A 22,748-nucleotide genomic window follows, 5' to 3' on the forward strand; every position below is an offset into this window, starting at 1 on the left:
TGACGAAAAAAAGTGCTCCAAGATAAGACCATTAAACACACAGATGGCAACTAGTTCCTGAAGTGAAGTTGCACACTGTACCTTGCGATGGAACTGTTCTATAATATAAAATTGAATAATATTCAGTAACGCACGGGATTTTGGTGAAGTGTACACAACACAACACAACACTGAGAGGCAAATAGGCAAGAAGGGAGACAAATAGGGAACTTGTGAGTCCATTGAGATCAGAAGAAACTGGCTGACGTTAAGAGAAAGGCGAGATTGGTTGGGAGGGGGGCTGGGTTCACAGGAAGACACCTGCAAAGGAGGAGGAAGTGAGACGAAAATGGGCCTGAGTTATAGAAAATGAAAATAGAATAGAATAGAATAGAACAGAGAATGACTGGCAAAAGGAGGGAGTGATGCTATCGATCATGCATTGCAATATGGTTAATTGTTTTAATGCAGAAGATTTTGTATTCGTCAGGGACATATAAACTTAAGATAACAGTAATAGCAATAGTATGAACTATGGCAGCGCTTTTCAAATCTGGCCCATGGTTCCAAATCCAGGCCTTGTTTTCTATTCTCCCGGGTAGTTACTTTGATAATTACTGATTCTGATTAGACTACACAGGCTTCACACTGGCTCATAGGTAAAGGAATGCTGGGAAATCAGCAGGGCTCGGCCCTTGAGGACTGTGAGTTGCTCTTAACTATGGGAAGATAGATTCAATCAGGAATGAGCTCTGTGATAGACCTTAAGCGATGAGACAGGGGAGGTCAGGCAGTGCAGATTGTGCTGTGATGAGAAATGTACATTGAAGGGAATTTAAATCACGTCCTGATCACTAGATGGAGTGACCGGAGCTAACCAGTCATAACTGGCATAATTGATTTTGTTTTTATTACAAGTCATGTGGTGCTTGAGGTAGCAACAAATTGTAATTCACATAACTCTTCAAGTAATCACCAATCACAACTGATGATAAGTTATTTAAGGGTGATTTTCGATAGATGATTTTTTTTTAGAGAAGTAGCCAATCATAATGTCAACATACTTTTTAACTTGAAAACTTGAAAAAGGTATATAAACGGCTGTTTTTGTTCACTGGGCGTGTGACCACCTCGGCACACTCACACTGCTTTTGTTCACTGGGCGTATGACCACCTCGGCACACTCACACTGCTTTTGTTCACTGGGCGTGTGACCACCTCGGCACACTCACACTGTTGCTTGTGCTTCTTTTCCTGCCTATTAAAGAAACTTCACCTCACAGACTCTCAACTTTACTTATTTTTTCTAACATTTCAACAAGTATTTCAGTAAGGGACTAGGGTTGGCCGTTTAGGGTCGTAATACTAATAGTAATATTTTATATCTTCCACAAAATGCATCATGAAGGTGCACTTAATGTAAAACAGTACCTTTTGTACTCAGTTTGAGACACATTCTACAGATCACACCGGCATAACTTTTGCATGCAGTCAGATCTGAGGTATGTGAGCAAACAACCATTAGCAGCATAAGTGGTCGGAAGGTGAATGAATAAGACATATCTGCAGTAAAACAACTAATTTAAACATTGGACATTATCCATTGAAGGCATGTAAAAGTTCATCCCCCCCCCCCTTTCCCTGGTGAGGGTCACAGTGGCAGCATGCTCTGCAGGTCATCTTTCTCCATAGCTATTTATCCTAGTTAATGCTGGGTGATGCTCACTGGCCAGTTAGGAGATATAATCCAATAATATCCTGGGTCCTCCACAGGGCATCTGTCTAGTGGGACATGCCTGGAAGCAGATTCTTGGGAGCCGTCCAAGTGGCAAAATTATAAGATACCCAAACCACCTCAGCTGACTCCTCTCAGTTTGAAGAAGCATTAGTTCTATTTCAAGGTACCTCTGGTTCTCCAAACTCCTCATGAGTCTCACAGCCCTACAGAGAGACCTCATTTTGGTCGCTTATACTAACAACTTTGTTCTCTTGGTCATGGAAGATAAAACATAACAATGACCCTCCTGTCTTACTTGAATACTCGCTGAACTTCTTGAAAAGAATTCAGTGAGACTTTGTGATGTAAATCTTCTTTAATAAGCAGAAAAGAAGCGAAAAGCGGCACTGTCCCTGTCCAAAGCCGGCGACCAACCCAGCATAGAAATTCAGCAGTTTATATACCCAAGCTTCTCTAAAAAGCACATCCATATTATGATTGGCTACTTCACCTATCAAAAAGCCCATTAACTTTGATTGGTCAATACGTGAAGAGGTATGTGAATTACAATTGGTTGCTACCTCTAAAGGCACCTAACTTATATATAGTTGCTTAGCTGCCTTAGTTACCCCATCCCATGACTGTCACTTGACCTCAACCTCCCCCCAGCAAATCTGTCTTGTCTCAACCTTCCCTGCACCACCTGACCTCCACATACGTCCTCCCTCACAGGTTGTCACAAACCCACCCACTGTTCACTCTATTCCCCATAGCGAAATACCGCTGCTGCCACTGTTATTTTAAGCTTATATGTTCCTTATCCATACAAAATCCTCAGCATTAGCACAGCCTGTCATATTGTAATACATGATCAATAGCTTGGCTTTCTCTTTTGCCACAAGCGTCTTCCAATTAACTCAGGTCCCTCTTCTTGGAAGTCCTGCCCCCCCTTTAACCTCAGCCATTATTTTTGTCTCGACAGACTCCAGAAGTAACCACAGGTTGCCCCAATAAACCCTCAAACACCTGTGACTAAACCCCCCCAGACATCCCATGTTCTCCTCAAACAGCAGGCACACTTTTCTTTGCAACAGTGATAGCAATCCTACTATGCACCTCTTCTTGGTCCTATAACAATTTTCCTTCCACACAGTCATTATCACAGCTCATGTCCATAGGTGAGGAGAGACCCATTGACCCTTTGCCACCAAGAACTGATCCACTTGTGAGTCTCATATTACCTCTTGCCATCAGTCATGAACAAGATCCTGATGTCCTGAAACTTCTTCAGTAAAGGCAGAAACTTCCCCCTCAGCTGCTAAGGCCTCAGATGTCACCTCTAGGCCCCCCACGCTAGCCCCCCACGCTAGCCCCCCCCCCCAGCCATGACTGTGCCTTGATATCCTGAGCAAAATTACAAGCAGGAAGAAAAGATTGGCCCAATACCCAGTCAACAAGGCTTTGATATTATGCAGACACAACTCTGAGTCCATTCAAAGCTGTTCAATGGAAAACCAGAATCTACATTGTTCCTCCTGAATTCCAGGTTCCAGGTTCGGAGATCAGGATCCTCACCAGTACAGCTGCATACACTTTCCCCGTAGTTTGAATGCACCCTCTGGTCCCCCTGTTTTAACTACTTTACCCACCTTTTATGCAAAATTGAACCAGCACATTAATCAGGTCACCCCCAAAACATTCCGTGTCCATTGCCAAGATCTTATCCATCTGGGTCCTTCTTACTCTCACCTGCCAGCTAAGCGACGCAGCTCCTGACCCCCACCTTTCATCTGGCGAGTGGTGGTGAGCCTACAAAATGGCTCTATGTGGCCATTTCAGGACGACCCTGGCTGGGTTATGTGGGCGCAAGCACGACACCAAAACCTGGCTCCATGGATGGGTGCCGGTGACCCTATTCTGGGCAGGGTACACATATTCTTTTTGGTACATTTCATTGGAGGTCATTGAGGTACTTTATCTGGTTTCACCCTACGGACCAGTTCAGTAAGGCTTTCCCAGCAGACTGAGCTCCGGGTGACACAGATCTGTGTCAGGCATGCAACCCCCTCCACCACGCTAAGGTCACGATCCTCTGACGGGTACTGTGAAAGATATTTATTCCAACTAGGTAACTGAGAAATTAGCTAGCATGATCACTTGCACACATATAACGTCTTAGCACATATAGCTAACGTCTGCATGCACGCAGCGATTACTATTATAGAAAACAAAAAAGAAAGTTGCTTAATTCATTTGTAACATGTAATATTAAATGCAATGTAGTCGAAGTTGAAAGTAGAGGAGTTGAAAGTAACCTGTAAAATAATCTGTACATTTTATTGATTGAATTTAGCTGATTTAAGGTTTTGGTACTTTAATGTTCGTTCAGCAATTTTAGAGTCAATTTTAAAGTTAATAAGGGAATTAAGTTAATATTGACTTGTTTTGTTGACAAATGATATTTTTTGTTCGTTTTTGCGTGGAAGTATATATACAGAATATACAGGTTTTATAATTTTTATAATTTTCTAATATCTCTATAATTTTAACTTGTTTCCGCATTACCCTCCTCGTGCAATTTTTTTTTTCTTGAGTCACCGCAAACTGCAGTTCCCACAATTCGCCGGCAGAGGCATCAAACATCTTGCTGTCAAAGCCAGCAGGCTTATAGACAGAAGGCAGAACAGCCGCATAGTGCATTAGGGTTTATATATGTCCTCTGCGTGTTACACTTTCATTTTGATCAGACGTACTGAAATTTTGTCATCCCATTCAGGAAAGAACCGCCGGCGGTAAGGCGCCATTTATTTTCTTTCTTTCTCTAAACACTGTCGTCTGCTTCTATTCGCAATCTACTGGAGGTAAATCTGATAAAATGTTCTTGTTACGGTGATTGTCAAATCCAGACGGACCGTTTCAAGAATGTATAGTATTGTCTGAAATACAAATCGAATGTCCCTTTTATCCCATGTGTAATTTAACGCATTGCAATGTGGAAGGAGCCAATTAGGCCGTATGTACAAGTCTAATTATAGGTGAAGCTTGAATATTAGAAATGAATATCTGGTACAGATATTACACATAATTATATTTTACTTTTGTGTCGCCTATCATTGGATGTTTCCTTTTTTCTACGGTGCAAATACACCAGTCGTAATCTGAACGTTATTGCAGTCCTTTTGATACATTTATGTGATAAAATGCAGGAACCGCTAAGGTGGTAAGTCTGCAGAGAGGCCTCTAATAGCCACGCCTGAATTACTGATGCTTATTATTTAGGATCGATTTGTCGCAGTAAATTTTGGGTGACGGGAGAAAGACAATGGAAGAACAATGGAAACCGAATTTTAACATCTCCAGACAGTGATGGTGTGTAGTTTTTCGTAATATATTCTGTGTTAAATTGGTCCTTAAATTGGACAATGTGGAGAATCAAAAAACGGATCCGACGGGGCGTCACATGTTTCCCAACAAGCGCCCGTGTCAAAAACGCGCTCCACCCCTTCCCCCGCTATGATTAGGAATACAATACAATTTTTAACTTAATACCCGTACAAGTATAATATGACCTTGTATTTTGTGCCATGGGTCAATATCACGACGAATTCCGACATCGTGTGCAATTTTACTAAAGACATGGTATTTAAGCACCTCTCCAGCGGATAGGTTTTTCTTAACCACGAACGCATTATCCCTGAATTTTGAAATCTTGAAAGTTTTACTTTTAACTTCCCGGTTTTCACGTTATTTGTGGTCTTATGTTGTTTAAGGATGGGAAAGTAACATCCATCCATCCATTTTCCAAACCGCTTATCCTACTGGGTCGCGGGGTGGGAAAGTAACATTTTAAGTTAAACTTAAAACTTAAAAGATCTTAAAGAACATTGGCGTTCACATTCGAGTAAAACAAACGATTACAATCGTTACTTTAAAATGAGCCTGGGTGACATTTTTTTTGCGATATGAAGGTCTATATGTTTAGAAATGAGCCTGCGTATTTATTTTTAATATACCGTTGGTGGTGTGCCGACGATCTGTTTTGAATTTCCGTTGGTTTTCCCCGACTTACTCACAAATTATATTTGGGTAAATGTCCACCGAAATATTAGCAAAACATGTTTACCCAGTTTTAGTTGAAACTACAGTGCTTGATGTTTGCGTAACGATTTTTTTTTAAACTCTCCTACGCATCTTTGTCGTTTATAGCGAGTTAGTATTTTTCATGTCGCCTAAATGGAAACTACCGAAATACGACGTATCTCTGTTAAGTGCTGTTCCATGAAGATGCACTTTTTACATTTAGCGGTTTCAGATGGTTGTAAATTCACGTATTGTGCAGATGGGGAAGTGGCCAGAGACCACCCCTTTCCTGAAATCAGGAAGCTGTGGGAAAATCAAGTGTTGACGCCCAACTAGCATAGAGGAGAACCCATGGAAAAAACATCAGGAGACTGTTTTCCCTGATCAATGGTCATCCTCCAAAAGGTAAGGTAATTATTTTTCAAAAACTACATTTTAGAATTCACATATTTTTAAGGAACATGTAACAGGCAAATTCAGAATGCTGTTTATTTTAACCACATGCCTCTGTACCATGGGAAGAAACCATCTTAACATACAAGCCTCTCACACTTGGAACAGAGCAGAGGGTGTATTCCAGTCAGATGGGTGTAAAACAGCCACACTTCAAGCTCATCCAGAATGATTCAGGCGGAAAACACACAACAGGAAGTATGCGTGCCAGCAATGTCGGCGCTCCCAAACTGTTACTTCCTGTGTTTGGACCTCAGCACCCAGGATGCGTTCCCTCCGGAAGACTGTGTTGCTGGGGATCGTGGCCTCTGTACTGCTAGTGGCAGCACTCCTGCGGTCCTGGACGCCACGAGCCTACACCTACATAGATGTAAGGCAGAGGCCAGCGAGCGAGGCAGAGAGGCTGCTGGAGGAGAGGCTGGTGGACGTGGACCAACGTTACGCCGACATCCCGTACCGTGTGAAGGAGAGCGTGGCTGGGTCAGTGGGCTGCTGGGGAATGCATAATTGGCTTTGTCTGGGTAGGGGGCGACTAACATGATATACTTTCATGGGGTCCGAAATATATAGTGGGCTATCCCTGTGGGGGCAGGAAGGGAGATGAGGTTAGGGCCTAGAACAGGCAGCAGCGAACACGAGGCAGTGGAGCTCTCTGCATGAGCTACCATTCCATTACACAACAGCATAAGAGAGCGTTTGATATTGAGGGAGGACACAACTTTGTTTAAATACAAAGATTTGTTTATTAGGCCACATTTAATGTTGGGGGTGGGGGGGTGGGAGTACACCCCCCCCCCTTTCCCCCTGGATCCGATACCCCTGCCATCTCAGGATGTACTTTTCATAAAGTACAGCATGACCAGGCGTCCTTTGCATTAAAGTTGTGAAAACATGCAAAGTGTAACGGGAATCATGTTTGGCGCAGAGTGCTAAGCCTCCCCGTCCTCCGCAGTCTGCTGGCGCGAAACGGATGCGTGTGCGAGGGTGAGACCAGAGGCGTGAGGCTGCCCTTCGCCCAGCTGCTCTTTCCGCGGGTGTCTGCCTACCCCCTGCACACGGCGTTCAAGGCCTCGGAGCTGGAGGAGATGAAGCGGCGCAGGGCACAGGAATACCTCAGCTTTCAGAGAAGGTGAGCCAGGCGATTGGGAGAGCTGCTGTCATGCGAGGCTACTGTCATCTGTTACTATTACCATGATGTCGTAGTAGCCTCGCACAAAGGAATCGTCCTTTTTTACTATTAATAACTTCCTCTGCTAGCGGTAGTTTTAAGTTCACTACCTAGAAAAATTTCATTAATCCCCAAGGAAAAATGACCTTTAATTCACTTTATCGGTATAATGGTTTTTTACCCTATTTGTCTGTTTGTTGTACCACAATTCAATTTAACAGACTGACAAATAAAATTAAGGGAATTATTACATACAGCCACCTACCCACATGCACAGACTGGACAAACAGCACCAGCTCCCATTGCCGGCTGTTCCCCTCAGTGGCTGAACTCTGGGAGCTTGTCTGTCCCATCTGTTCCAGGTCCCAGACTCCCGCGGATCTGCTGGTCGTAGCAGAAGCCAACAGTCCCCTGCAGTACCCCACCCAGGGGGTTGAAGTGCGGCCCCTGAAGACCATTCTGATTCCAGGTACCAGATTTACTGCTGTGGCCATCATGAATGTGGGTTCTTATTCAGTCAATAAATGTCAAATTGTCTTTTGAAGTATGTCAGGATTTATGGTGATTTTTGTTTCATTATATCTGTATTTAGGAGGCTTTTGGGGGATGGTTGGAGGTTGTGGGGATAAGCGTAAAATAAAGTACAGGTCATCATCGATTTACGACCACGATCAGTGTGGTTGTAAGTTGATTTGGTCGTAAGTCAGCTCTTTATTTTATATACAAAAACATGAATAGTATACTGTACAATGAAATTATATCATCTTTAAGTCATAGAGTTCGGTGTTTTCTAACCTTTTTATCAGTTTTCTCGCGGGGGTGCTAGCGCTGCGAGCAGTTGTGGTGGAAACTCACACACTCACACTGGGCAGCTCTCACTCTGCCACATTTGGCCCAGTTATGGCCACATATTTGCAGTCTTGGAATGGCGGTAAAGACCGATCAGTCATAAGTTTCATAGGTTGTAAGTCGACGACGACCTGTATAAAAATGCTATGACTTCAACTTAGTCCATTACTGTAGGGATTTTAGACCCCCAAATAAAAAGATGCAACTGCAAGATGCAATTCATTCCCCTGTTACTTTTCAGTGGTTAAATAAACCAGTAGCTGTTTTGGGGCTGTCGCGCTGTGGCTCAGTAGCTAATGCAGTTACTGACATTGACTGACATTACTGACATAATGCACACTGACATTGGGGTTCCCATGCAGTCTCCCATCTGTGCACGTTCATCCGCTGTCACGTCTGTTTAATCTGATTCCTCTAGCTTCCTCTTGCAGTCTAAATCGATGCAGTTATATAGGTTAATTGGTGTCTCTAAATACAGCTTTGGAAAAACCTATTTTTTTGTTTTGCTCATTCCTCTATTTATGGCTGGCGTCTATGTGTCACGATCAGTCGTGGGGAGAATGGAGATCGTGCGGGCAGGCGTGCAAAAGACTAGGCAGGCAGGCAGAACACGGGGCAAACTGGGGGTTTATTGAGGGGCAGGGCAGGACACTGACGCACAGCAACATCAATGACAGACAAGGGAAACAGGTAAGACCAGGACTTAAATACAACAGGACTAAGCAACGTAATCAGACAGGGCTGGAGACAATCAGGGAAGCACACGTGGGTAATCAGGGGGCGTGGCACACATGAGGAGCCGACGAGCAGGTCGTGACAGCTTCTCCGGGCGCGCCAGGGAGGAGGCAACAGACGGGACATGGGAACCGGGACCTTGAACAAAAGAACAGAATAATTAACGAAGTACTGGCAACAAAACAGAGATGCAGAACATGGCTAGGGACAAGATGTAAGACAGGACATGACAAAGGGCAGGGAATGCAGAGAGACAGACCAGAAAGGGTGGAACAGAGGTAACAGGCGGAACAAAAGGAGCGGGAGTGACGGGAGGGAACGTCGGGAAACCAGGAGCGGAGCAGAACAAAGGGACCAGGAACAGAGGACATCGGGACATAGGCGGGAGGAGGAACAAACACTGGAGGGACCGGGGTAGGAAAGAAGGGAGAGAAGGAGGGGGAACTAAGGGGAGCCCGAGGGAGCCCCAGCGGGCGACGGGAGGCAGCCGGAGGGGCTGCAGGCAGCCGGGAGGCCGGAGCCGGAGGGCCCGAGGAGGCAGGGCGAGGGACCGACGGAGGGGCCGAGGAGGGAGCACCAGGGATGGGGACGAGGGAGCTGGAGGGGACCCTGGCGAGGGCAAGGAGAGGGGGGGAGCCGCAGCAGGCGGCGACGTCCTCCGACGCGCAGGAGCGGGCGGACCCGCAGGCGACAGAGAAGCCGCCGTCAGGGAGCCCGCAGGCGACCGACCAGGCACCGGAGGGGGGAGCGAGACAGGGAGACGAGGCCGCGGAGGGGGACCCGCAGGCGACAGCCGACCCGGAGGGCCAGGACCCGCAGGCGCTCTCCGAGCCCCAGCGCAGGCGAGTTAGGGGGCAGGGCGGGAGGGACCCCAGCCCTGCGTCTGTGCCCTCTCCCCTTACGGGACACAGACATAAGGACCCGCGGCCGGGGTCGGGCTCGCCGGGGCGAGGGCAGAGGAGTCACAAGCAGGGTCCCCGAGGGGTCCCACTCCAGCTCCTCCACCTCCAAGGAGGGGGGAGCGGCGGCTGGACTGTCCGGGACCCTCTTGGGGACTGGGGCAGATGGGACTGGAGAGGGGTCAGGAACAAGAGTCTCATTGGCCACAGTCACAGGGGACACAGGGGGCGCGGGAGCTGCAGGCAGGAGGAGCGCCTCGGGCGTGGGCGCGGGAGCTGCAGGCAGGAGGAGCGCCTCGGGCGCGGGAGCTGCAGGCAGGAGGAGCGCCTCGGGCGCGGGAGCTGCAGGCAGGAGGAGCGCCTCGGGCGCGGGAGCTGCAGGCAGGAGGAGCGCCTCGGGCGCGGGAGCTGCAGGCAGGAGGAGCGCCTCGGGCGCGGGAGCTGCAGGCAGAGGCGGCTGTGCAGGTGGCTGCTCGGGCTCTGGGGCCGCAGGGGGCAGCGGAGGCGGCTGCACATGCTGCTCCGAGGGCCGGTGTGTGCTCTGGACTGGAGATGCTGCCCAGGGTGGCAGCTTAGCAGAGCTGGGGGCTTTCGGGGTGATCGGGAAACCCTCCCGATCCTCTTCCGGGAGAGATGCCGGGACGAGGGTGCACGCCCCCAGGGCGCTCGTCGGAGCGATCGCCGGCCCTCTCTTTTTCCTCTTCCGGTGTTTGGTGGTGCCGGGAGGCGGCACTACGTCCGCAAAGACGGACGGCGGAAGAATGGGCCCTGGCTCGCTGGGAGCGACATAGCACTCGGTCCGGAGCTGTGCTACCCGACGGAGGTTTTCGCGCATCTCCTCAGACAGGTGCGCGTCCTCGTCGAGGGAGAGCTCCTGAAGGATATCCCTGCACTGGCAGACCAGGCTCCACACGGGGAGGTCCTCCCAAATGCCGGGTTGGGAAATCCAAAATAGCACCTGTTCACCGTAACAGATGTAGTCCTCCTCCGTTACGGGTGGTGCTTTGCTTCGGGGGTCTGTCATTCTGTCACGATCAGTCGCGGGGAGAGCGGCGATCGTGCGGGCAGGCGTGCAAAAGACTAGGCAGGCAGGCAGAACACGGGGCAAACTGGGGGTTTATTGAGGAGCTAGGGCAGGACACTGACGCACAGCAACATCAATGACAGACAAGGGAAACAGGTAAGACCAGGACTTAAATACAACAGGACTAAGCAACGTAATCAGACAGGGCTGGAGACAATCAGGGAAGCGCACGGGAGTAATCAGGGGGCGTGGCACACATGAGGAGCCGACGAGCCGGTCATGACACTATGAATCATACTGTTTTTTTTGCAAACTGTAGCCTGGTTCTTCCCTGTTTCTCGTTAATGAAGAGCTTTTTCCCTGTTTTATGGGACTTCAGTCCTGCTTCTAGGAGCCTCATACAAAGAGCTCAGGCTTGTGCTGCTACCTCATAGCTCCTGGGGACCCTGAATTGATTATGTTGTATTTAAAATGTATCTTGTATATATACATACACAGCTTTTGCACACCACATGTTTTTGCCACTTTTCCATTTATTTGTGTATTTTTAGTAAATGTTAAGTGAGTAACGTGTAACACATAGGTCTCATTATCGTGCATATTAATAGTTATGTTTTAATAAAGTTAGGGGAGCCGTGTACTTCTGTAGCTGACAAGGACCAGCTGTTCTGATATGAGCTTAACAGTTTTTTTTAATGGGTTGATGTGTAGGACTGGCTTTAGAAGAAATCTCCAAAGATCTTCACCTGGTAAGTCACCAGCCCTCCAGCATTCTCTGCATCACCCTGGGCTTCTCTTCAATCCCCCCAGCATCTCCCTTCTGATTCGACCACACAGGTGAACTTAACTGCCACGCTGGGCGTGTTCCACCTGGCGGCCGAGGTGGAGGGAGTCAGTGTCAGAGGAGGAGGCCAAATGCACATGACCCTCTGGAGCAGCCTGCTCCCCAATCTGAACAGGCAGCTCCAGTTCGTTACCTACACCAATACACTTTTCCACCCAAGCACGGCAGACACAGGTAAGCCCACTCGCAGTTCCTCCCAGCGTGCGCATGGCCGTGCTGTGAAGCTAGTTTGCTTAGCTCTCTGCATAATGAGAGAGGTGTGTGTTAGGGTTATCTTCTTCTAAAGATACGCTGGAAACCACCCGATCTCTGAACACAGAACAACACGGACAGCTGCAAGGGACTTTTTACTTGCTGCAAGGGAAATCCGGTCTCGACCTTGAGGTGTCAGCCTCTCAGCCTGACACAGCCAACTTCAAAAGAGCTCATTTACATTTACATTTACAGTATTTGGCAGACGCCCTTAGCCAGAGCGACTTACATAAGTGCTTTAAGACACTGCAATGAATTTTTCCGATACTAGCTCAATAAGGACCCAGGCTATGAATACCATCTATCTGAACACTGTTGAGAAAGTGCAACAAATTTTATTTTTTATTTTTTGTACACACACACACACACACACACACACACACACACACACACGGAAAAGAGCTGAGTAAGAATACAGAGTACTACTTCAGGTATTTCTGAAAAAGGAAAGTTTTGAGTTGTCGCTTGAAGACAGCCAAGGTTTCCGCTGTTCGGACATCAAGGGGGAGTTCATTCCACCAACTAGGTGCCAGGACAGAGAAGAGCCGAGATGTGTGTCGTCCTTGTGCCTTGAGGGGTGGTGGGACCAGTCGAGCAGTGCTGGAGGATCGGAGAGATCGGGGCGCAGTATAGGGTGTGATGAGGTCTTTTAGATAGGATGGTGCCAGACCATTTTTGGCTTTGTATGCGAGCATCAGTGTTTTGAATTTGATGCGGGCGGCTACAGGAAGCCAGTGGAGAGAGCGCAGCAAAGGAGTGGTGTGGGAGAACTTCTGAATCAGTTGGAGGGGACAGATGGCATGCAGTGGTAAACCCGCTAGAAGCGAGTTGCAGTAGTCCAGGCGTGAGATGACGAGGGACTGGACGAGTATCTGGGTAGCCTGAGTGGTTAAATTTGCACTGTGGGGTGTCAGTCCCAGGTAAGTTAATCTGCCCCAAGTTTCACCTTGTGCCCTTAAAAACATATGAGTGTGTTTGTTTATTAAACATGTGGATAGATTATCTCATAGACTAAATTTAGCAAGGGAAAGGTGAAAAATATTTCTAATCACTAGAGAAATATACATGTTTGAAATGCACCAGGAAGTGGGTGGTTTGTAACATACTGGGTAACACTGGCCGCTGAGGGCACCCCCTGGCTTCCACACAAAGTCACTGGAAACAAAAATGCAGTTGCATATTTGCTCTGTTTTCAGTGCAGTTTGAGACAGACGGTCATCAAGCAGTGTTCACCATCAAGATCCGCCACGGCGTCACCCCAAAACTGTACAACCCCGGTTCCAAAGGAGGTAAGCAGGCGTGGGTCACATGATCACACTGTGAACTGCCGCTGGGCACCTTGGGCGGCTGTTCTGCTGCTTCCCATAATGCACTTCAGCCTCTTTTTTCCATTTGAGTATAAGATGTAGAGTTCATTTGGTACTTCAGCCCCCCCCCCCCCCCCCCCCCGGTTAATAGTGTAACCCTCCCACTCAAGTATAACAGAAAATAACTGAGATTTTTGTTTTTTAAATAACAATCCCCTTTACATACAAATTGTTTTCATAATGTTCTGTATTGAAAATGAAATGATATGGAACTTTAATATCACAATTATCGTGACCAACATTATTACAGTTATCAGTATTATCACGCTGTTGTTAAAATGTGCTGAAAATGTTCAAAAAGTACTGATACACAAATCATCTCACCAAGTTGTATAGTGAAAACCACACACAGATATTAAAATAATAGCATAAGCCACCAGCTTATATAAACATATGAAAACCGTATCAAATGCACATTAACATTAAAACTCTCTGGAGTGCTGTCACTGTGCTGTCACTGTGCTGTCACTGCCAGCGATCATGTTTTCACTGCCAGAAACCCGCGTGTATGAGTACAGGTCTGTGTGTGTGTGTGTGTGTGTGTGTGTGTGTGTGTGTGTGTGTGTGTCTGTATGCATGTGTGTGAGAGAGAGCCCTGTGATGGACTGGCATCCTGTCTAAGGTATAGCCCAGCTTTGGGCTTAAGCTGCAGGGTCCTCGGTGATCCTAAACAGGATGGATGGATGGATGGGATATTTTCCTAATAACATTATGTACTACACAGCAGTACACCAGTCTTATTAATGTTAGACATTTCAAACATTTTTGTTTCTTTTCGCCCAGAATATAATATCAGTGCCCTGGTCACTATAGCAACCAAAACATTCCTCCGCTATGACAAGCTGCAAGGTCTGATCGACAGCATACGCCGTTACTACCCAGACGTCACCATCGTGGTGGCAGATGACAGCGAGCATCCGCAGCCGGTGACCGGGCCCAACATTGAACATTACATCATGCCCTTTGGAAAGGTAACGCCGACTCCATGGATGGATGGTACTGTGCTGCGGAGCACTGACGAAGGGTTCCACTTACGGTTGTTCTGATAGGACCTTGTGCTATTTAATGGAAATTTTTGGAATGATACCTAAAATTCCACACTTTCCACATATTGCTTGCCTCTGAAACAATGTAGTCAACAAAACTCACATTTTAGGCATTTGGAGTAAATTTTCTCCTTCGCTATAGTAATTCATTGAATCTTATGAAGTAGTCAGTGTCGATTTCCTTTGCCGTCTCTAAAGGAACATTCTCAGTAACATGTAATATAGGAATTCTGTCTCATGTCTCTCCTGAAGTGTATAAAGTGAGCGTGCAGTATGTAGCAATAAAAGACTCAGTAATTATTCATTGAACCCTTGTATTGCAAAGGTTCCTGGTTCTGAAATTCCACACATATCAACGAGGCTGTCAAGAATCGTGCATTGTGCTCAGCAGAGATTGTCATAGTGCAGTGGGATTATAGCCCAGTGGTTGGTAACAGTACTGCCCTTTGGGTGGTGGTCTGCCTTGGAGCTCAGTGTTGGTCAAACACAGAAATATGAAACTCCAAGGTTCATGTCGTCTAAAAATAGAGTAAGCATGGGAAGCTCGGTCTACTTTTTTTAACCAGCCTTCATGCACATGGGATCCAATTAATCTCTTCATTATCTGAACACCCGATAACTAATAAAGGTGTTTATGTCACTGCTGAGGTTATGCTGCTTCCTACAAAGGACACGGTCCCCATGCCAGGACCCTTGTTCTGTGCAGAACATATGGCTGCATGGATGAGAATGTTTTCCAAAAATATCCTGTTGGCGTTACAGTGGGATCTTTCCTGACAGATCCTCTTTTCTGTCACAGGGTTGGTTCGCAGGAAGGAATCTGGCCGTGTCCCAAGTTACCACAAAGTATGTCTTGTGGGTAGATGATGACTTCATCTTCACGGCCAACACGAAGCTGGAGAAGCTGGTGGATGTGCTGGAGAGCACCACGCTAGACCTGGTGAGGAGCAACAGATTGGTCGAGGTCGACAAATTGGCTTTGGGGGGGCTGAAAGAGCCTCTTGCCAGTTTAATAGCTTCTAAGACATATTTTTTATGAGGATGTGGATTCCTGCTAGAAGGTGGCAACCACAGTTTCTAGAAGGATTTCCTAAGGAAGCTACTGCACACCTTTGGCTGAAAGTACCAGCTAATTTCAGACATACTGATTGTAACCTATTTGTGCATAATCGGTATCTAAACCCTCAGCTTAGGTTTTACCAAGGCAGGATTTCCTGTTCACTTCTCCATCTGCTTGGTTACACCCAATAATAAGGCAAATGAGGTGTCACATGCAGGACTCACTGCGCCACGGAATTCAAATCAGACCCCGTGTGGCTGATCCATGTGGTCTGGTCCAGAAGCAGAGAGGGAAGCTCTTTAAAGCACTAGAATTGGCCCACTGACCCTCGGTCAGGCCTTTTGGTGCTCAAATGGCACACATTTACACAGCTTTGGCTGTGCTCAGTCGGTGTGTGATGCTGTCTGCGCACACAGGTGGGTGGGGCAGTACGGGAGGTGACAGGCTACACCGCCACATATCGACACACCATCTCCATCGAGGCGGGGGAGGAAGACGGGGACTGCCTGCACATGAGACGCGGCTTCCACCACGTGGTCCAGGGCTTCCCCAACTGCGTCATTACCGATGGCGTCATCAACTTCTTCCTGGCCCGCACCGACAAGGTCCAGCAAGTGGGTTTCGACCCACGTCTCGCACGGGTTGCACACCTGGGTAAGTGATCATGCCACAGGGGGGGTTGGGCCTGCCCAGATGATTCTTTCTCCCCTTTCGTCTCCTTTACTCACCCAATGATTGGCCTGCCTTCAATTCAGACTCACAGTCTTATGGATCCAAGCAACATCAGAATGTATGTGGAGATATAAGGCCCTGTATGTGGAGATATAAGGCCCTGTATGTGGAGATATAAATCCCTGTATGTGGAGATATAAGGCCCTGTATGTGGAGATATAAGGCCCTGTATGTGGAGATATAAATCCCTGTATGTGGAGATATAAGGCCCTGTATGTGGTGATATAAGGCCCTGTATGTGGTGATATAAGGCCCTGTATGTGGTGATATAAGGCCCTGTATGTGGAGATATAAGGCCCTGTATGTGGAGATATAAGGCCCTGTATGTGGAGATATAAGGCCCTGTATGTGGAAATATAAGGCTCTGTATGTGGTGATATAAGGCCCTTTATGTGGTGATATAAGGCCCTGTATGTGGTGATATAAGGCTCTGTATGTGGAGATATAAGGCCCTGTATGTGGAGATATAAGGCCCTGTATGTGGAGATATAAGGCCCTGTATGTGGAGATATAAGGCCTTGTATGTGGAAATATAAGGCCTTGTATGTGGAAATATAAGGCCTTGTATGTGGAAATATAAGGCTCTGTATGTGGCGATATAAGGCCCTGTATGTGGAAATATAAGGCTCTGTATGTGGAGATATAAGGCCCTGTATGTGGTGATATAAGGCTCTGTATGTGGAAATATAAGGCTCTGTATGTGACGATATAAGGCCCTGTATGTGGAGATATAAGGCTCTGTATGTGGAGATATAAGGCCCTGTATGTGGTGATATAAGGCTCTGTATGTGGAAATATAAGGCTCTGTATGTGACGATATAAGGCTCTGTATGTGGAGATATAAGGCCCTGTATGTGGAAATATAAGGCTCTGTATGTGGCGATATAAGGCCCTGTATGTGGAAATATAAGGCTCTGTATGTGGCGATATAAGGCTCTGTATGTGATGATATAAGGCTCTGTATGTGGCGATATAAGGCCCTGTATGTGGAGATATAAGACTCTGTATGTGGCGATATAAGGCCCTGTATGTGGAGATATAAGGCCCTGTATGTGGCGATATAAGGCCCTGTATGTGGCGATATAAGGCATCACAGTGTCTCACACCTCCAAGGTTGGGGTTTTTGTGTGTGGACAATTATGAAATAATTATGAAATGTGAGGGGGACACGTCCATGGGACCAGGCATGTTCTAATGACATGCAGCTAACATGGCTGACATAAGCTAAATGGCATGTTTAAATTGCCCATAGTGTATAATTGTGTGTGCTCTGCGATGGACTGGCAGAATGTACCCCTGCATTTTGCCTTAAGCTGCCTGGGATGGGCTCCAGGCCCCCCTCCCCTCCCCCCATGACCCTGCTAAAGGCTTGACAGATGGATGGACCTTGTACTTTAACGGGCTCTCAATGACAACTGCAGAGACGTCTCTCAGAGTGCATGTTCACAGCCCTGCTTTTGCTTTGTCCCTCAGAGTTTTTCATCGATGGCTTGGGCTCCCTTCACGTCGGATCCTGTGACGACGTCATCGTCAGCCACGCCACCAAGATCAAGCTGCCCTGGCAGGAGTCAGACAGCGACAAGACCTACGCCAAATTCCGCTACCCGCCCGCCTCCTCGGACGCCAGCCACACCAAGAACGGCCTCCTCTACTTCAAGAACAGGTTCCAGTGCCTGACCCATAACTGAGTCTTCTCCATGTTCTGCCTCCTTCACATCCGTCGCCGGGGCTTCCAGAAGTGCCCTCAAGAGAAAAAGCCAAATCCTCCTGTATTTTTTTGCCCGGATATTCCCCTCAGTTTCCTGTACTTCCTGTAGTTGGATGCCCCTCATCTGCCCACCCACTTCTATGCCTTGGTGCCAAACTTATTGCATTAAAAACCAGTGTTAAATCTGCACAATTTGGCTTTGATCTGGAGCAGCTACTGGGTCTGACTCCAGCTCAGATCTCCAGTTTAACCTGGATGCCCACGGTTTTGATCTAAAAGGAAAAAAGATAACAGTGATAGATTTTAAGTTTCAATCTGAATTAAGGTTAAAATGTTCCTCTGCTTCCAAAGACATCAACCATTGCAGCCAGTGTTAGGAACAACTGTGATGTTTCAAATACTCCATGAATTAGAAGCTGGAAGTCAGATCACTATATGGAAACATAGCCAGTGATCAGCTGTTGTCATCAGACCTGTTTAATTCCGCACCTGTGTGGCATCAGAAATTCACTTTGATTCAGTTTAATATCCCCCAGAAAGCCTGCAGGTGATCATATCACAGTTGTTTTTAAAACCCTCCTTTTACAAGAGCCGTGTTAAAGATTATGCTCCTGATCAGAATAGGCTGCTCATTTTTAAATGGGCATGGATCCACCCATATATGAATTGAAATATGAGTTGGATGACATTTTAGTTTGATTGCATTCCCCATTTCAGCTGATATCGGATCCAAATCCTGCCTGCTGTATTAAATTCTTTTTGGCAGCATTTCTGAGCTCATTTCAGAACTGCACTCTGGCCCAGCTGAACTGAAAGGCCAGGTTCTACCCACCTGAGACGGACAGGAGTTTAAAGGACACGCTGTGTCACGGATGCGTGGACCTGCGTCTGGAGAAGCTTCTCACTGTGTGACTTACGAGGAGAGCTTGACTGAGATTCTTCATTTGCAACAGGCTTGACCAAAGTGTGCAGGCTGCTTCTGGGATGTCCATCCAAAAGTGTGTGACGCAGTGGGTGTGGTCAACCCAAAGCTGTTGCTGACGACCCGGCCTACCTTGGCCACATGCCATTTACCCCAGATAAGGCCAGTTATAGGCGTGCCATTCATCTGTTTTGTTGAGCTTTGAGTCTTTTTTTTTTACATTTTGTTACTTTCTCTAGCAAGGATGGCTGACTTTCCTTTTTGGAAAACAGTTTCCCTCCCTTCCCCATTGTCATACTTGTATTATATGTTTGTGGGAATGATCATGACGTTCACGGTGTGATGTTGTTGCTGATTCTCACCACTAGATGGTGGTCTGGCAGCACGATTTTTTTAAAGGACCAACATTGTTGAAAGTGCTCAAGTTTTGGAATGACAAAGAAATAATGAAAATCTGAATTAAAATAATGATATTAATTAATAGCTGAATGAATGAGTTGTATCCTATAGTGTATGTTCTTTGTACTTTTCTCTCCACTGTGTTGTGAATCTTTTTAATGAGTATTTTTCTGCACAAAGTCACTGGATATGTTACCAAAGGTTGACATTTTCTCTGAGGCACCTGTATCATGTCATGTGCACATGCAGATATGTTAGGCACACATTACACAGCCTACAGCACTGGTTTCTGTATTTGTGTGTGTGTGTGTGTGTGTGTGTGTTTGTTCTAACTCCTCATGCAACCTTGAAATTACAGGAGTCCATCTCAATTCCAATGTTAGAACTTGAATGAAATTTAGGAGGACAATTCTGGATTCAGAGTAGAATCCAGGACAGTCAGTAACTTATCCAGTGGGATGTCAGAACGAATACACATGACTGCTGTTCAGAATGTTTTACAGCTTGGCGGCTTGCAGGAAAACACGTGGGTCACGCCAGCCATCAGAATCATTTTCCTATATGCCACATGCCAGCTGGTGAACAGACTTGTGCTATTAAAGACTTTTTGCTTCGTAGTAACCAAGAATGCAAAAGTTCTGATTAAAAATCTCTGAGAACATGCTTTAAGAAGATAAAGTAGAGCTGAAACATAAATGAAAGGAATAAAGTTCATTTTCATCGGGCTGTGTGGGAGACTGCAGTAAATAATGGCAGAGTGAGAAGAGAGGACATGGGCAGGTGTGTGAGGGGCTTCTGTTTCTGCTGTTCCGGAGGTACTGCGCTGGGTAAACATGTAGGTGTTCGCTGGCAGCCAGCTGGGATGGCCCAGTCGGCGAGGTCATTCCACTACTGAAAGGCTAGGCTGAGTTCACAGTGTTTCACTCGCTCACTATTCTCTCTGTAGGGAAATGAGTCGGTGAAAGAAGACGACAGTTTCGGACACCGCATTCCTATGTGCTGGTCTCCTAGCAACCGCTGACGTTTGCGAACAGTAAACTACATCAGCATCAACAGAATAAAGGAGAAAAAGTGAAAATGAATGTAAGCCTGTGATTTATTTAAAACTGAAATGTTTTGTCCCGAGTTCCTTCTACGTTTTATTTGTTTCATATTTGTCCATTTCAGTTGCACCAAGTACACTTTTCATATAGGCTTTAAAGAACATAATAAATGCTTTAAATAACTGTAAATATACTTCACTAATAACCATAAATTCATGCACATGTACAATCGTGCACATTCATTCATAGTTGTGTTTGGGCTTACAAGCTGCATATCAAGACTTTTGGCAGAGTATTATAATTATTTAGGTTTAATGTGCTTATATCTGTATACAAAGCTGTCCTCTAGCACACAGAGCATCATGTACATTGTCTGTCCACACCACTTTGCAGGGCATTGTGTGTACCTTATAGTGTACTATACAGTGAGTCAGATTTGCCGTTGAGAAATCAAATGGCACTACAAATTGGCAGACACACTATATAGTGCACTATATCTATAACAGGGAGTGAGCCTGAACACACCCCTAGATGAGGAGAGGGAGCAGGTAGAAGAATGGGAGGGGCCATTTGTGCTAGAAAGTTCCTGTCACATGACAGGAAGTTGTGTATGGATTCCAACCCTGAGAATTGAAAGTTTGCCCTGTGTTGTGAGGACTGTGGTGTTTTCACTCTTCCATATTAAAGTAAAAATAATAATAAATATGGGTGAGAGGAGCTCCCTGAAACACTATAGTGCCTGTGTGGGGATGTGCCGACCAGGGCGTCCTAAAGACTATAGTGCCTGTGTGGGGATGTGCCGACCAGGGCGTCCTAAAGACTATAGTGCCTGTGTGGGGATGTGCCGACCAGGGCGTCCTAAAGACTATAGTGCCTGTGTGGGGATGTGCCGACCAGGGCGTCCTAAAGACTATAGTGCCTGTGTGGGGATGTGCCGACCAGGGCGTCCTAAAGACTATAGTGCCTGTGTGGGGATGTGCCGACCAGGGCGTCCTAAAGACTGTAGTGCCTGTGTGGGGATGTGCCGACCAGGGCGTCCTAAAGACTGTAGTGCCTGTGTGGGGATGTGCCGACCAGGGCGTCCTAAAGACTGTAGTGCCTGTGTGGGGATGTGCCGACCAGGGCGTCCTAAACACTATAGTGCCTGTGTGGGGCTGTGCCGACCAGGGCGTCCTAAAGACTATAGTGCCTGTGTGGGGCTGTGCCGACCAGGGCGCCCTAAAGACTATAGTGCCTGTGTGGGGATGTGCCGACCAGGGCGTCCTAAAGACTATAGTGCCTGTGTGGGGATGTGCCGACCAGGGCGTCCTAAAGACTGTAGTGCCTGTGTAGGGCTGTGCCGACCAGGGCGTCCTAAAGACTATAGTGCCTGTGTGGGGCTGTGCCGACCAGGGCGTCCTAAAGACTATAGTGCCTGTGTGGGGCTGTGCCGACCAGGGCGCCCTAAAGACTATAGTGCCTGTGTGGGGATGTGCCGACCAGGGCGTCCTAAAGACTATAGTGCCTGTGTGGGGATGTGCCGACCAGGGCGTCCTAAAGACTATAGTGCCTGTGTGGGGATGTGCCGACCAGGGCGTCCTAAAGACTGTAGTGCCTGTGTGGGGATGTGCCGACCAGGGCGTCCTAAAGACTGTAGTGCCTGTGTGGGGATGTGCCGACCAGGGCGTCCTAAAGACTGTAGTGCCTGTGTGGGGCTGTGCCGACCAGGGCGTCCTAAAGACTATAGTGCCTGTGTGGGGATGTGCCGGCCAGGGCGTCCTAAAGACTATAGTGCCTGTGTGGGGATGTGCCGACCAGGGCGTCCTAAAGACTATAGTGCCTGTGTGGGGATGTGCCGACCAGGGCGTCCTAAAGACTATAGTGCCTGTGTGGGGATGTGCCGACCAGGGCGTCCTAAAGACTATAGTGCCTGTGTGGGGATGTGCCGACCAGGGCGTCCTAAAGACTATAGTGCCTGTGTGGGGATGTGCCGACCAGGGCGTCCTAAAGACTATAGTGCCTGTGTGGGGATGTGCCGACCAGGGCGTCCTAAAGACTATAGTGCCTGTGTGGGGATGTGCCGACCAGGGCGTCCTAAAGACTATAGTGCCTGTGTGGGGATGTGCCGACCAGGGCGTCCTAAAGACTATAGTGCCTGTGTGGGGATGTGCCGACCAGGGCGTCCTAAAGACTGTAGTGCCTGTGTGGGGATGTGCCGACCAGGGCGTCCTAAAGACTGTAGTGCCTGTGTGGGGATGTGCCGACCAGGGCGTCCTAAAGACTGTAGTGCCTGTGTGGGGATGTGCCGACCAGGGCGTCCTAAAGACTATAGTGCCTGTGTGGGGCTGTGCCGACCAGGGCGTCCTAAAGACTATAGTGCCTGTGTGGGGCTGTGCCGACCAGGGCGCCCTAAAGACTATAGTGCCTGTGTGGGGATGTGCCGACCAGGGCGTCCTAAAGACTATAGTGCCTGTGTGGGGATGTGCCGACCA

General features: G+C 47.4%; 2 protein-coding genes across 9 annotated transcripts; both read left to right on the forward strand.

Annotated features, from left to right (window-relative positions):
* Nucleotides 1–4,330: 4,330 nt before the first annotated feature.
* On the forward strand, nucleotides 4,331–19,316 carry b4galnt1b (beta-1,4-N-acetyl-galactosaminyl transferase 1b). 7 transcript variants are annotated; one of them, XM_049000227.1, is made up of 12 exons: nucleotides 4,338–4,488; nucleotides 4,976–5,065; nucleotides 6,000–6,709; nucleotides 7,182–7,358; nucleotides 7,760–7,866; nucleotides 11,616–11,653; nucleotides 11,742–11,922; nucleotides 13,197–13,289; nucleotides 14,151–14,338; nucleotides 15,213–15,353; nucleotides 15,890–16,127; nucleotides 17,679–19,316. In XM_049000227.1, exons 3-12 carry the CDS (start codon nucleotides 6,495–6,497, stop codon nucleotides 17,891–17,893), a joined length of 1,593 nt encoding a protein of 530 aa, XP_048856184.1. In that variant the 5' UTR covers nucleotides 4,338–4,488; nucleotides 4,976–5,065; nucleotides 6,000–6,494; the 3' UTR covers nucleotides 17,894–19,316. The 7 variants fall into 7 exon arrangements, with proteins under 7 accessions (XP_048856180.1, XP_048856181.1, XP_048856179.1 ...); XM_049000228.1 differs by having other exon boundaries at nucleotides 6,036–6,709; XM_049000223.1 differs by lacking the exon at nucleotides 4,976–5,065 and having other exon boundaries at nucleotides 4,331–4,488; nucleotides 6,036–6,709.
* Nucleotides 7,875–11,609, forward strand: LOC125723541 (uncharacterized). Of its 2 annotated transcripts, none has more exons than XM_049000229.1 (2): nucleotides 7,875–10,123; nucleotides 10,163–11,609. In XM_049000229.1, the coding sequence occupies exons 1-2, from the start codon at nucleotides 9,564–9,566 to the stop codon at nucleotides 10,833–10,835; spliced, it is 1,233 nt and encodes a 410-aa protein (XP_048856186.1). In that variant the 5' UTR covers nucleotides 7,875–9,563; the 3' UTR covers nucleotides 10,836–11,609. The 2 variants fall into 2 exon arrangements, with proteins under 2 accessions (XP_048856186.1, XP_048856187.1); XM_049000230.1 differs by having other exon boundaries at nucleotides 10,196–11,609.
* Nucleotides 19,317–22,748: the final 3,432 nt, after the last annotated feature.

The sequence above is a fragment of the Brienomyrus brachyistius genome, unplaced genomic scaffold, assembly GCF_023856365.1.
Source record: "Brienomyrus brachyistius isolate T26 unplaced genomic scaffold, BBRACH_0.4 scaffold50, whole genome shotgun sequence".
Lineage (NCBI taxonomy): Eukaryota > Metazoa > Chordata > Actinopteri > Osteoglossiformes > Mormyridae > Brienomyrus > Brienomyrus brachyistius.

What these genes read in the sequence shown, in the direction of transcription:
- b4galnt1b (XM_049000223.1), top strand. Translation starts at nt 6,495, where the DNA reads ATGCGTTCCCTCCGGAAGACTGTGTTGCTGGGGATCGTGGCCTCTGTA. An exon ending in GTGAAGGAGAGCGTGGCTGG is followed by an intron (nt 6,710 to 7,181) that starts GTCAGTGGGCTG and finishes CGTCCTCCGCAG; the next exon opens with TCTGCTGGCGCGAAACGGAT. An exon ending in TCTCCAAAGATCTTCACCTG is followed by an intron (nt 11,654 to 11,741) that starts GTAAGTCACCAG and finishes TCGACCACACAG; the next exon opens with GTGAACTTAACTGCCACGCT.
- LOC125723541 (XM_049000229.1), top strand. Translation starts at nt 9,564, where the DNA reads ATGGGGACGAGGGAGCTGGAGGGGACCCTGGCGAGGGCAAGGAGAGGG. An exon ending in AGGGGGCGCGGGAGCTGCAG is followed by an intron (nt 10,124 to 10,162) that starts GCAGGAGGAGCG and finishes CGGGAGCTGCAG; the next exon opens with GCAGGAGGAGCGCCTCGGGC.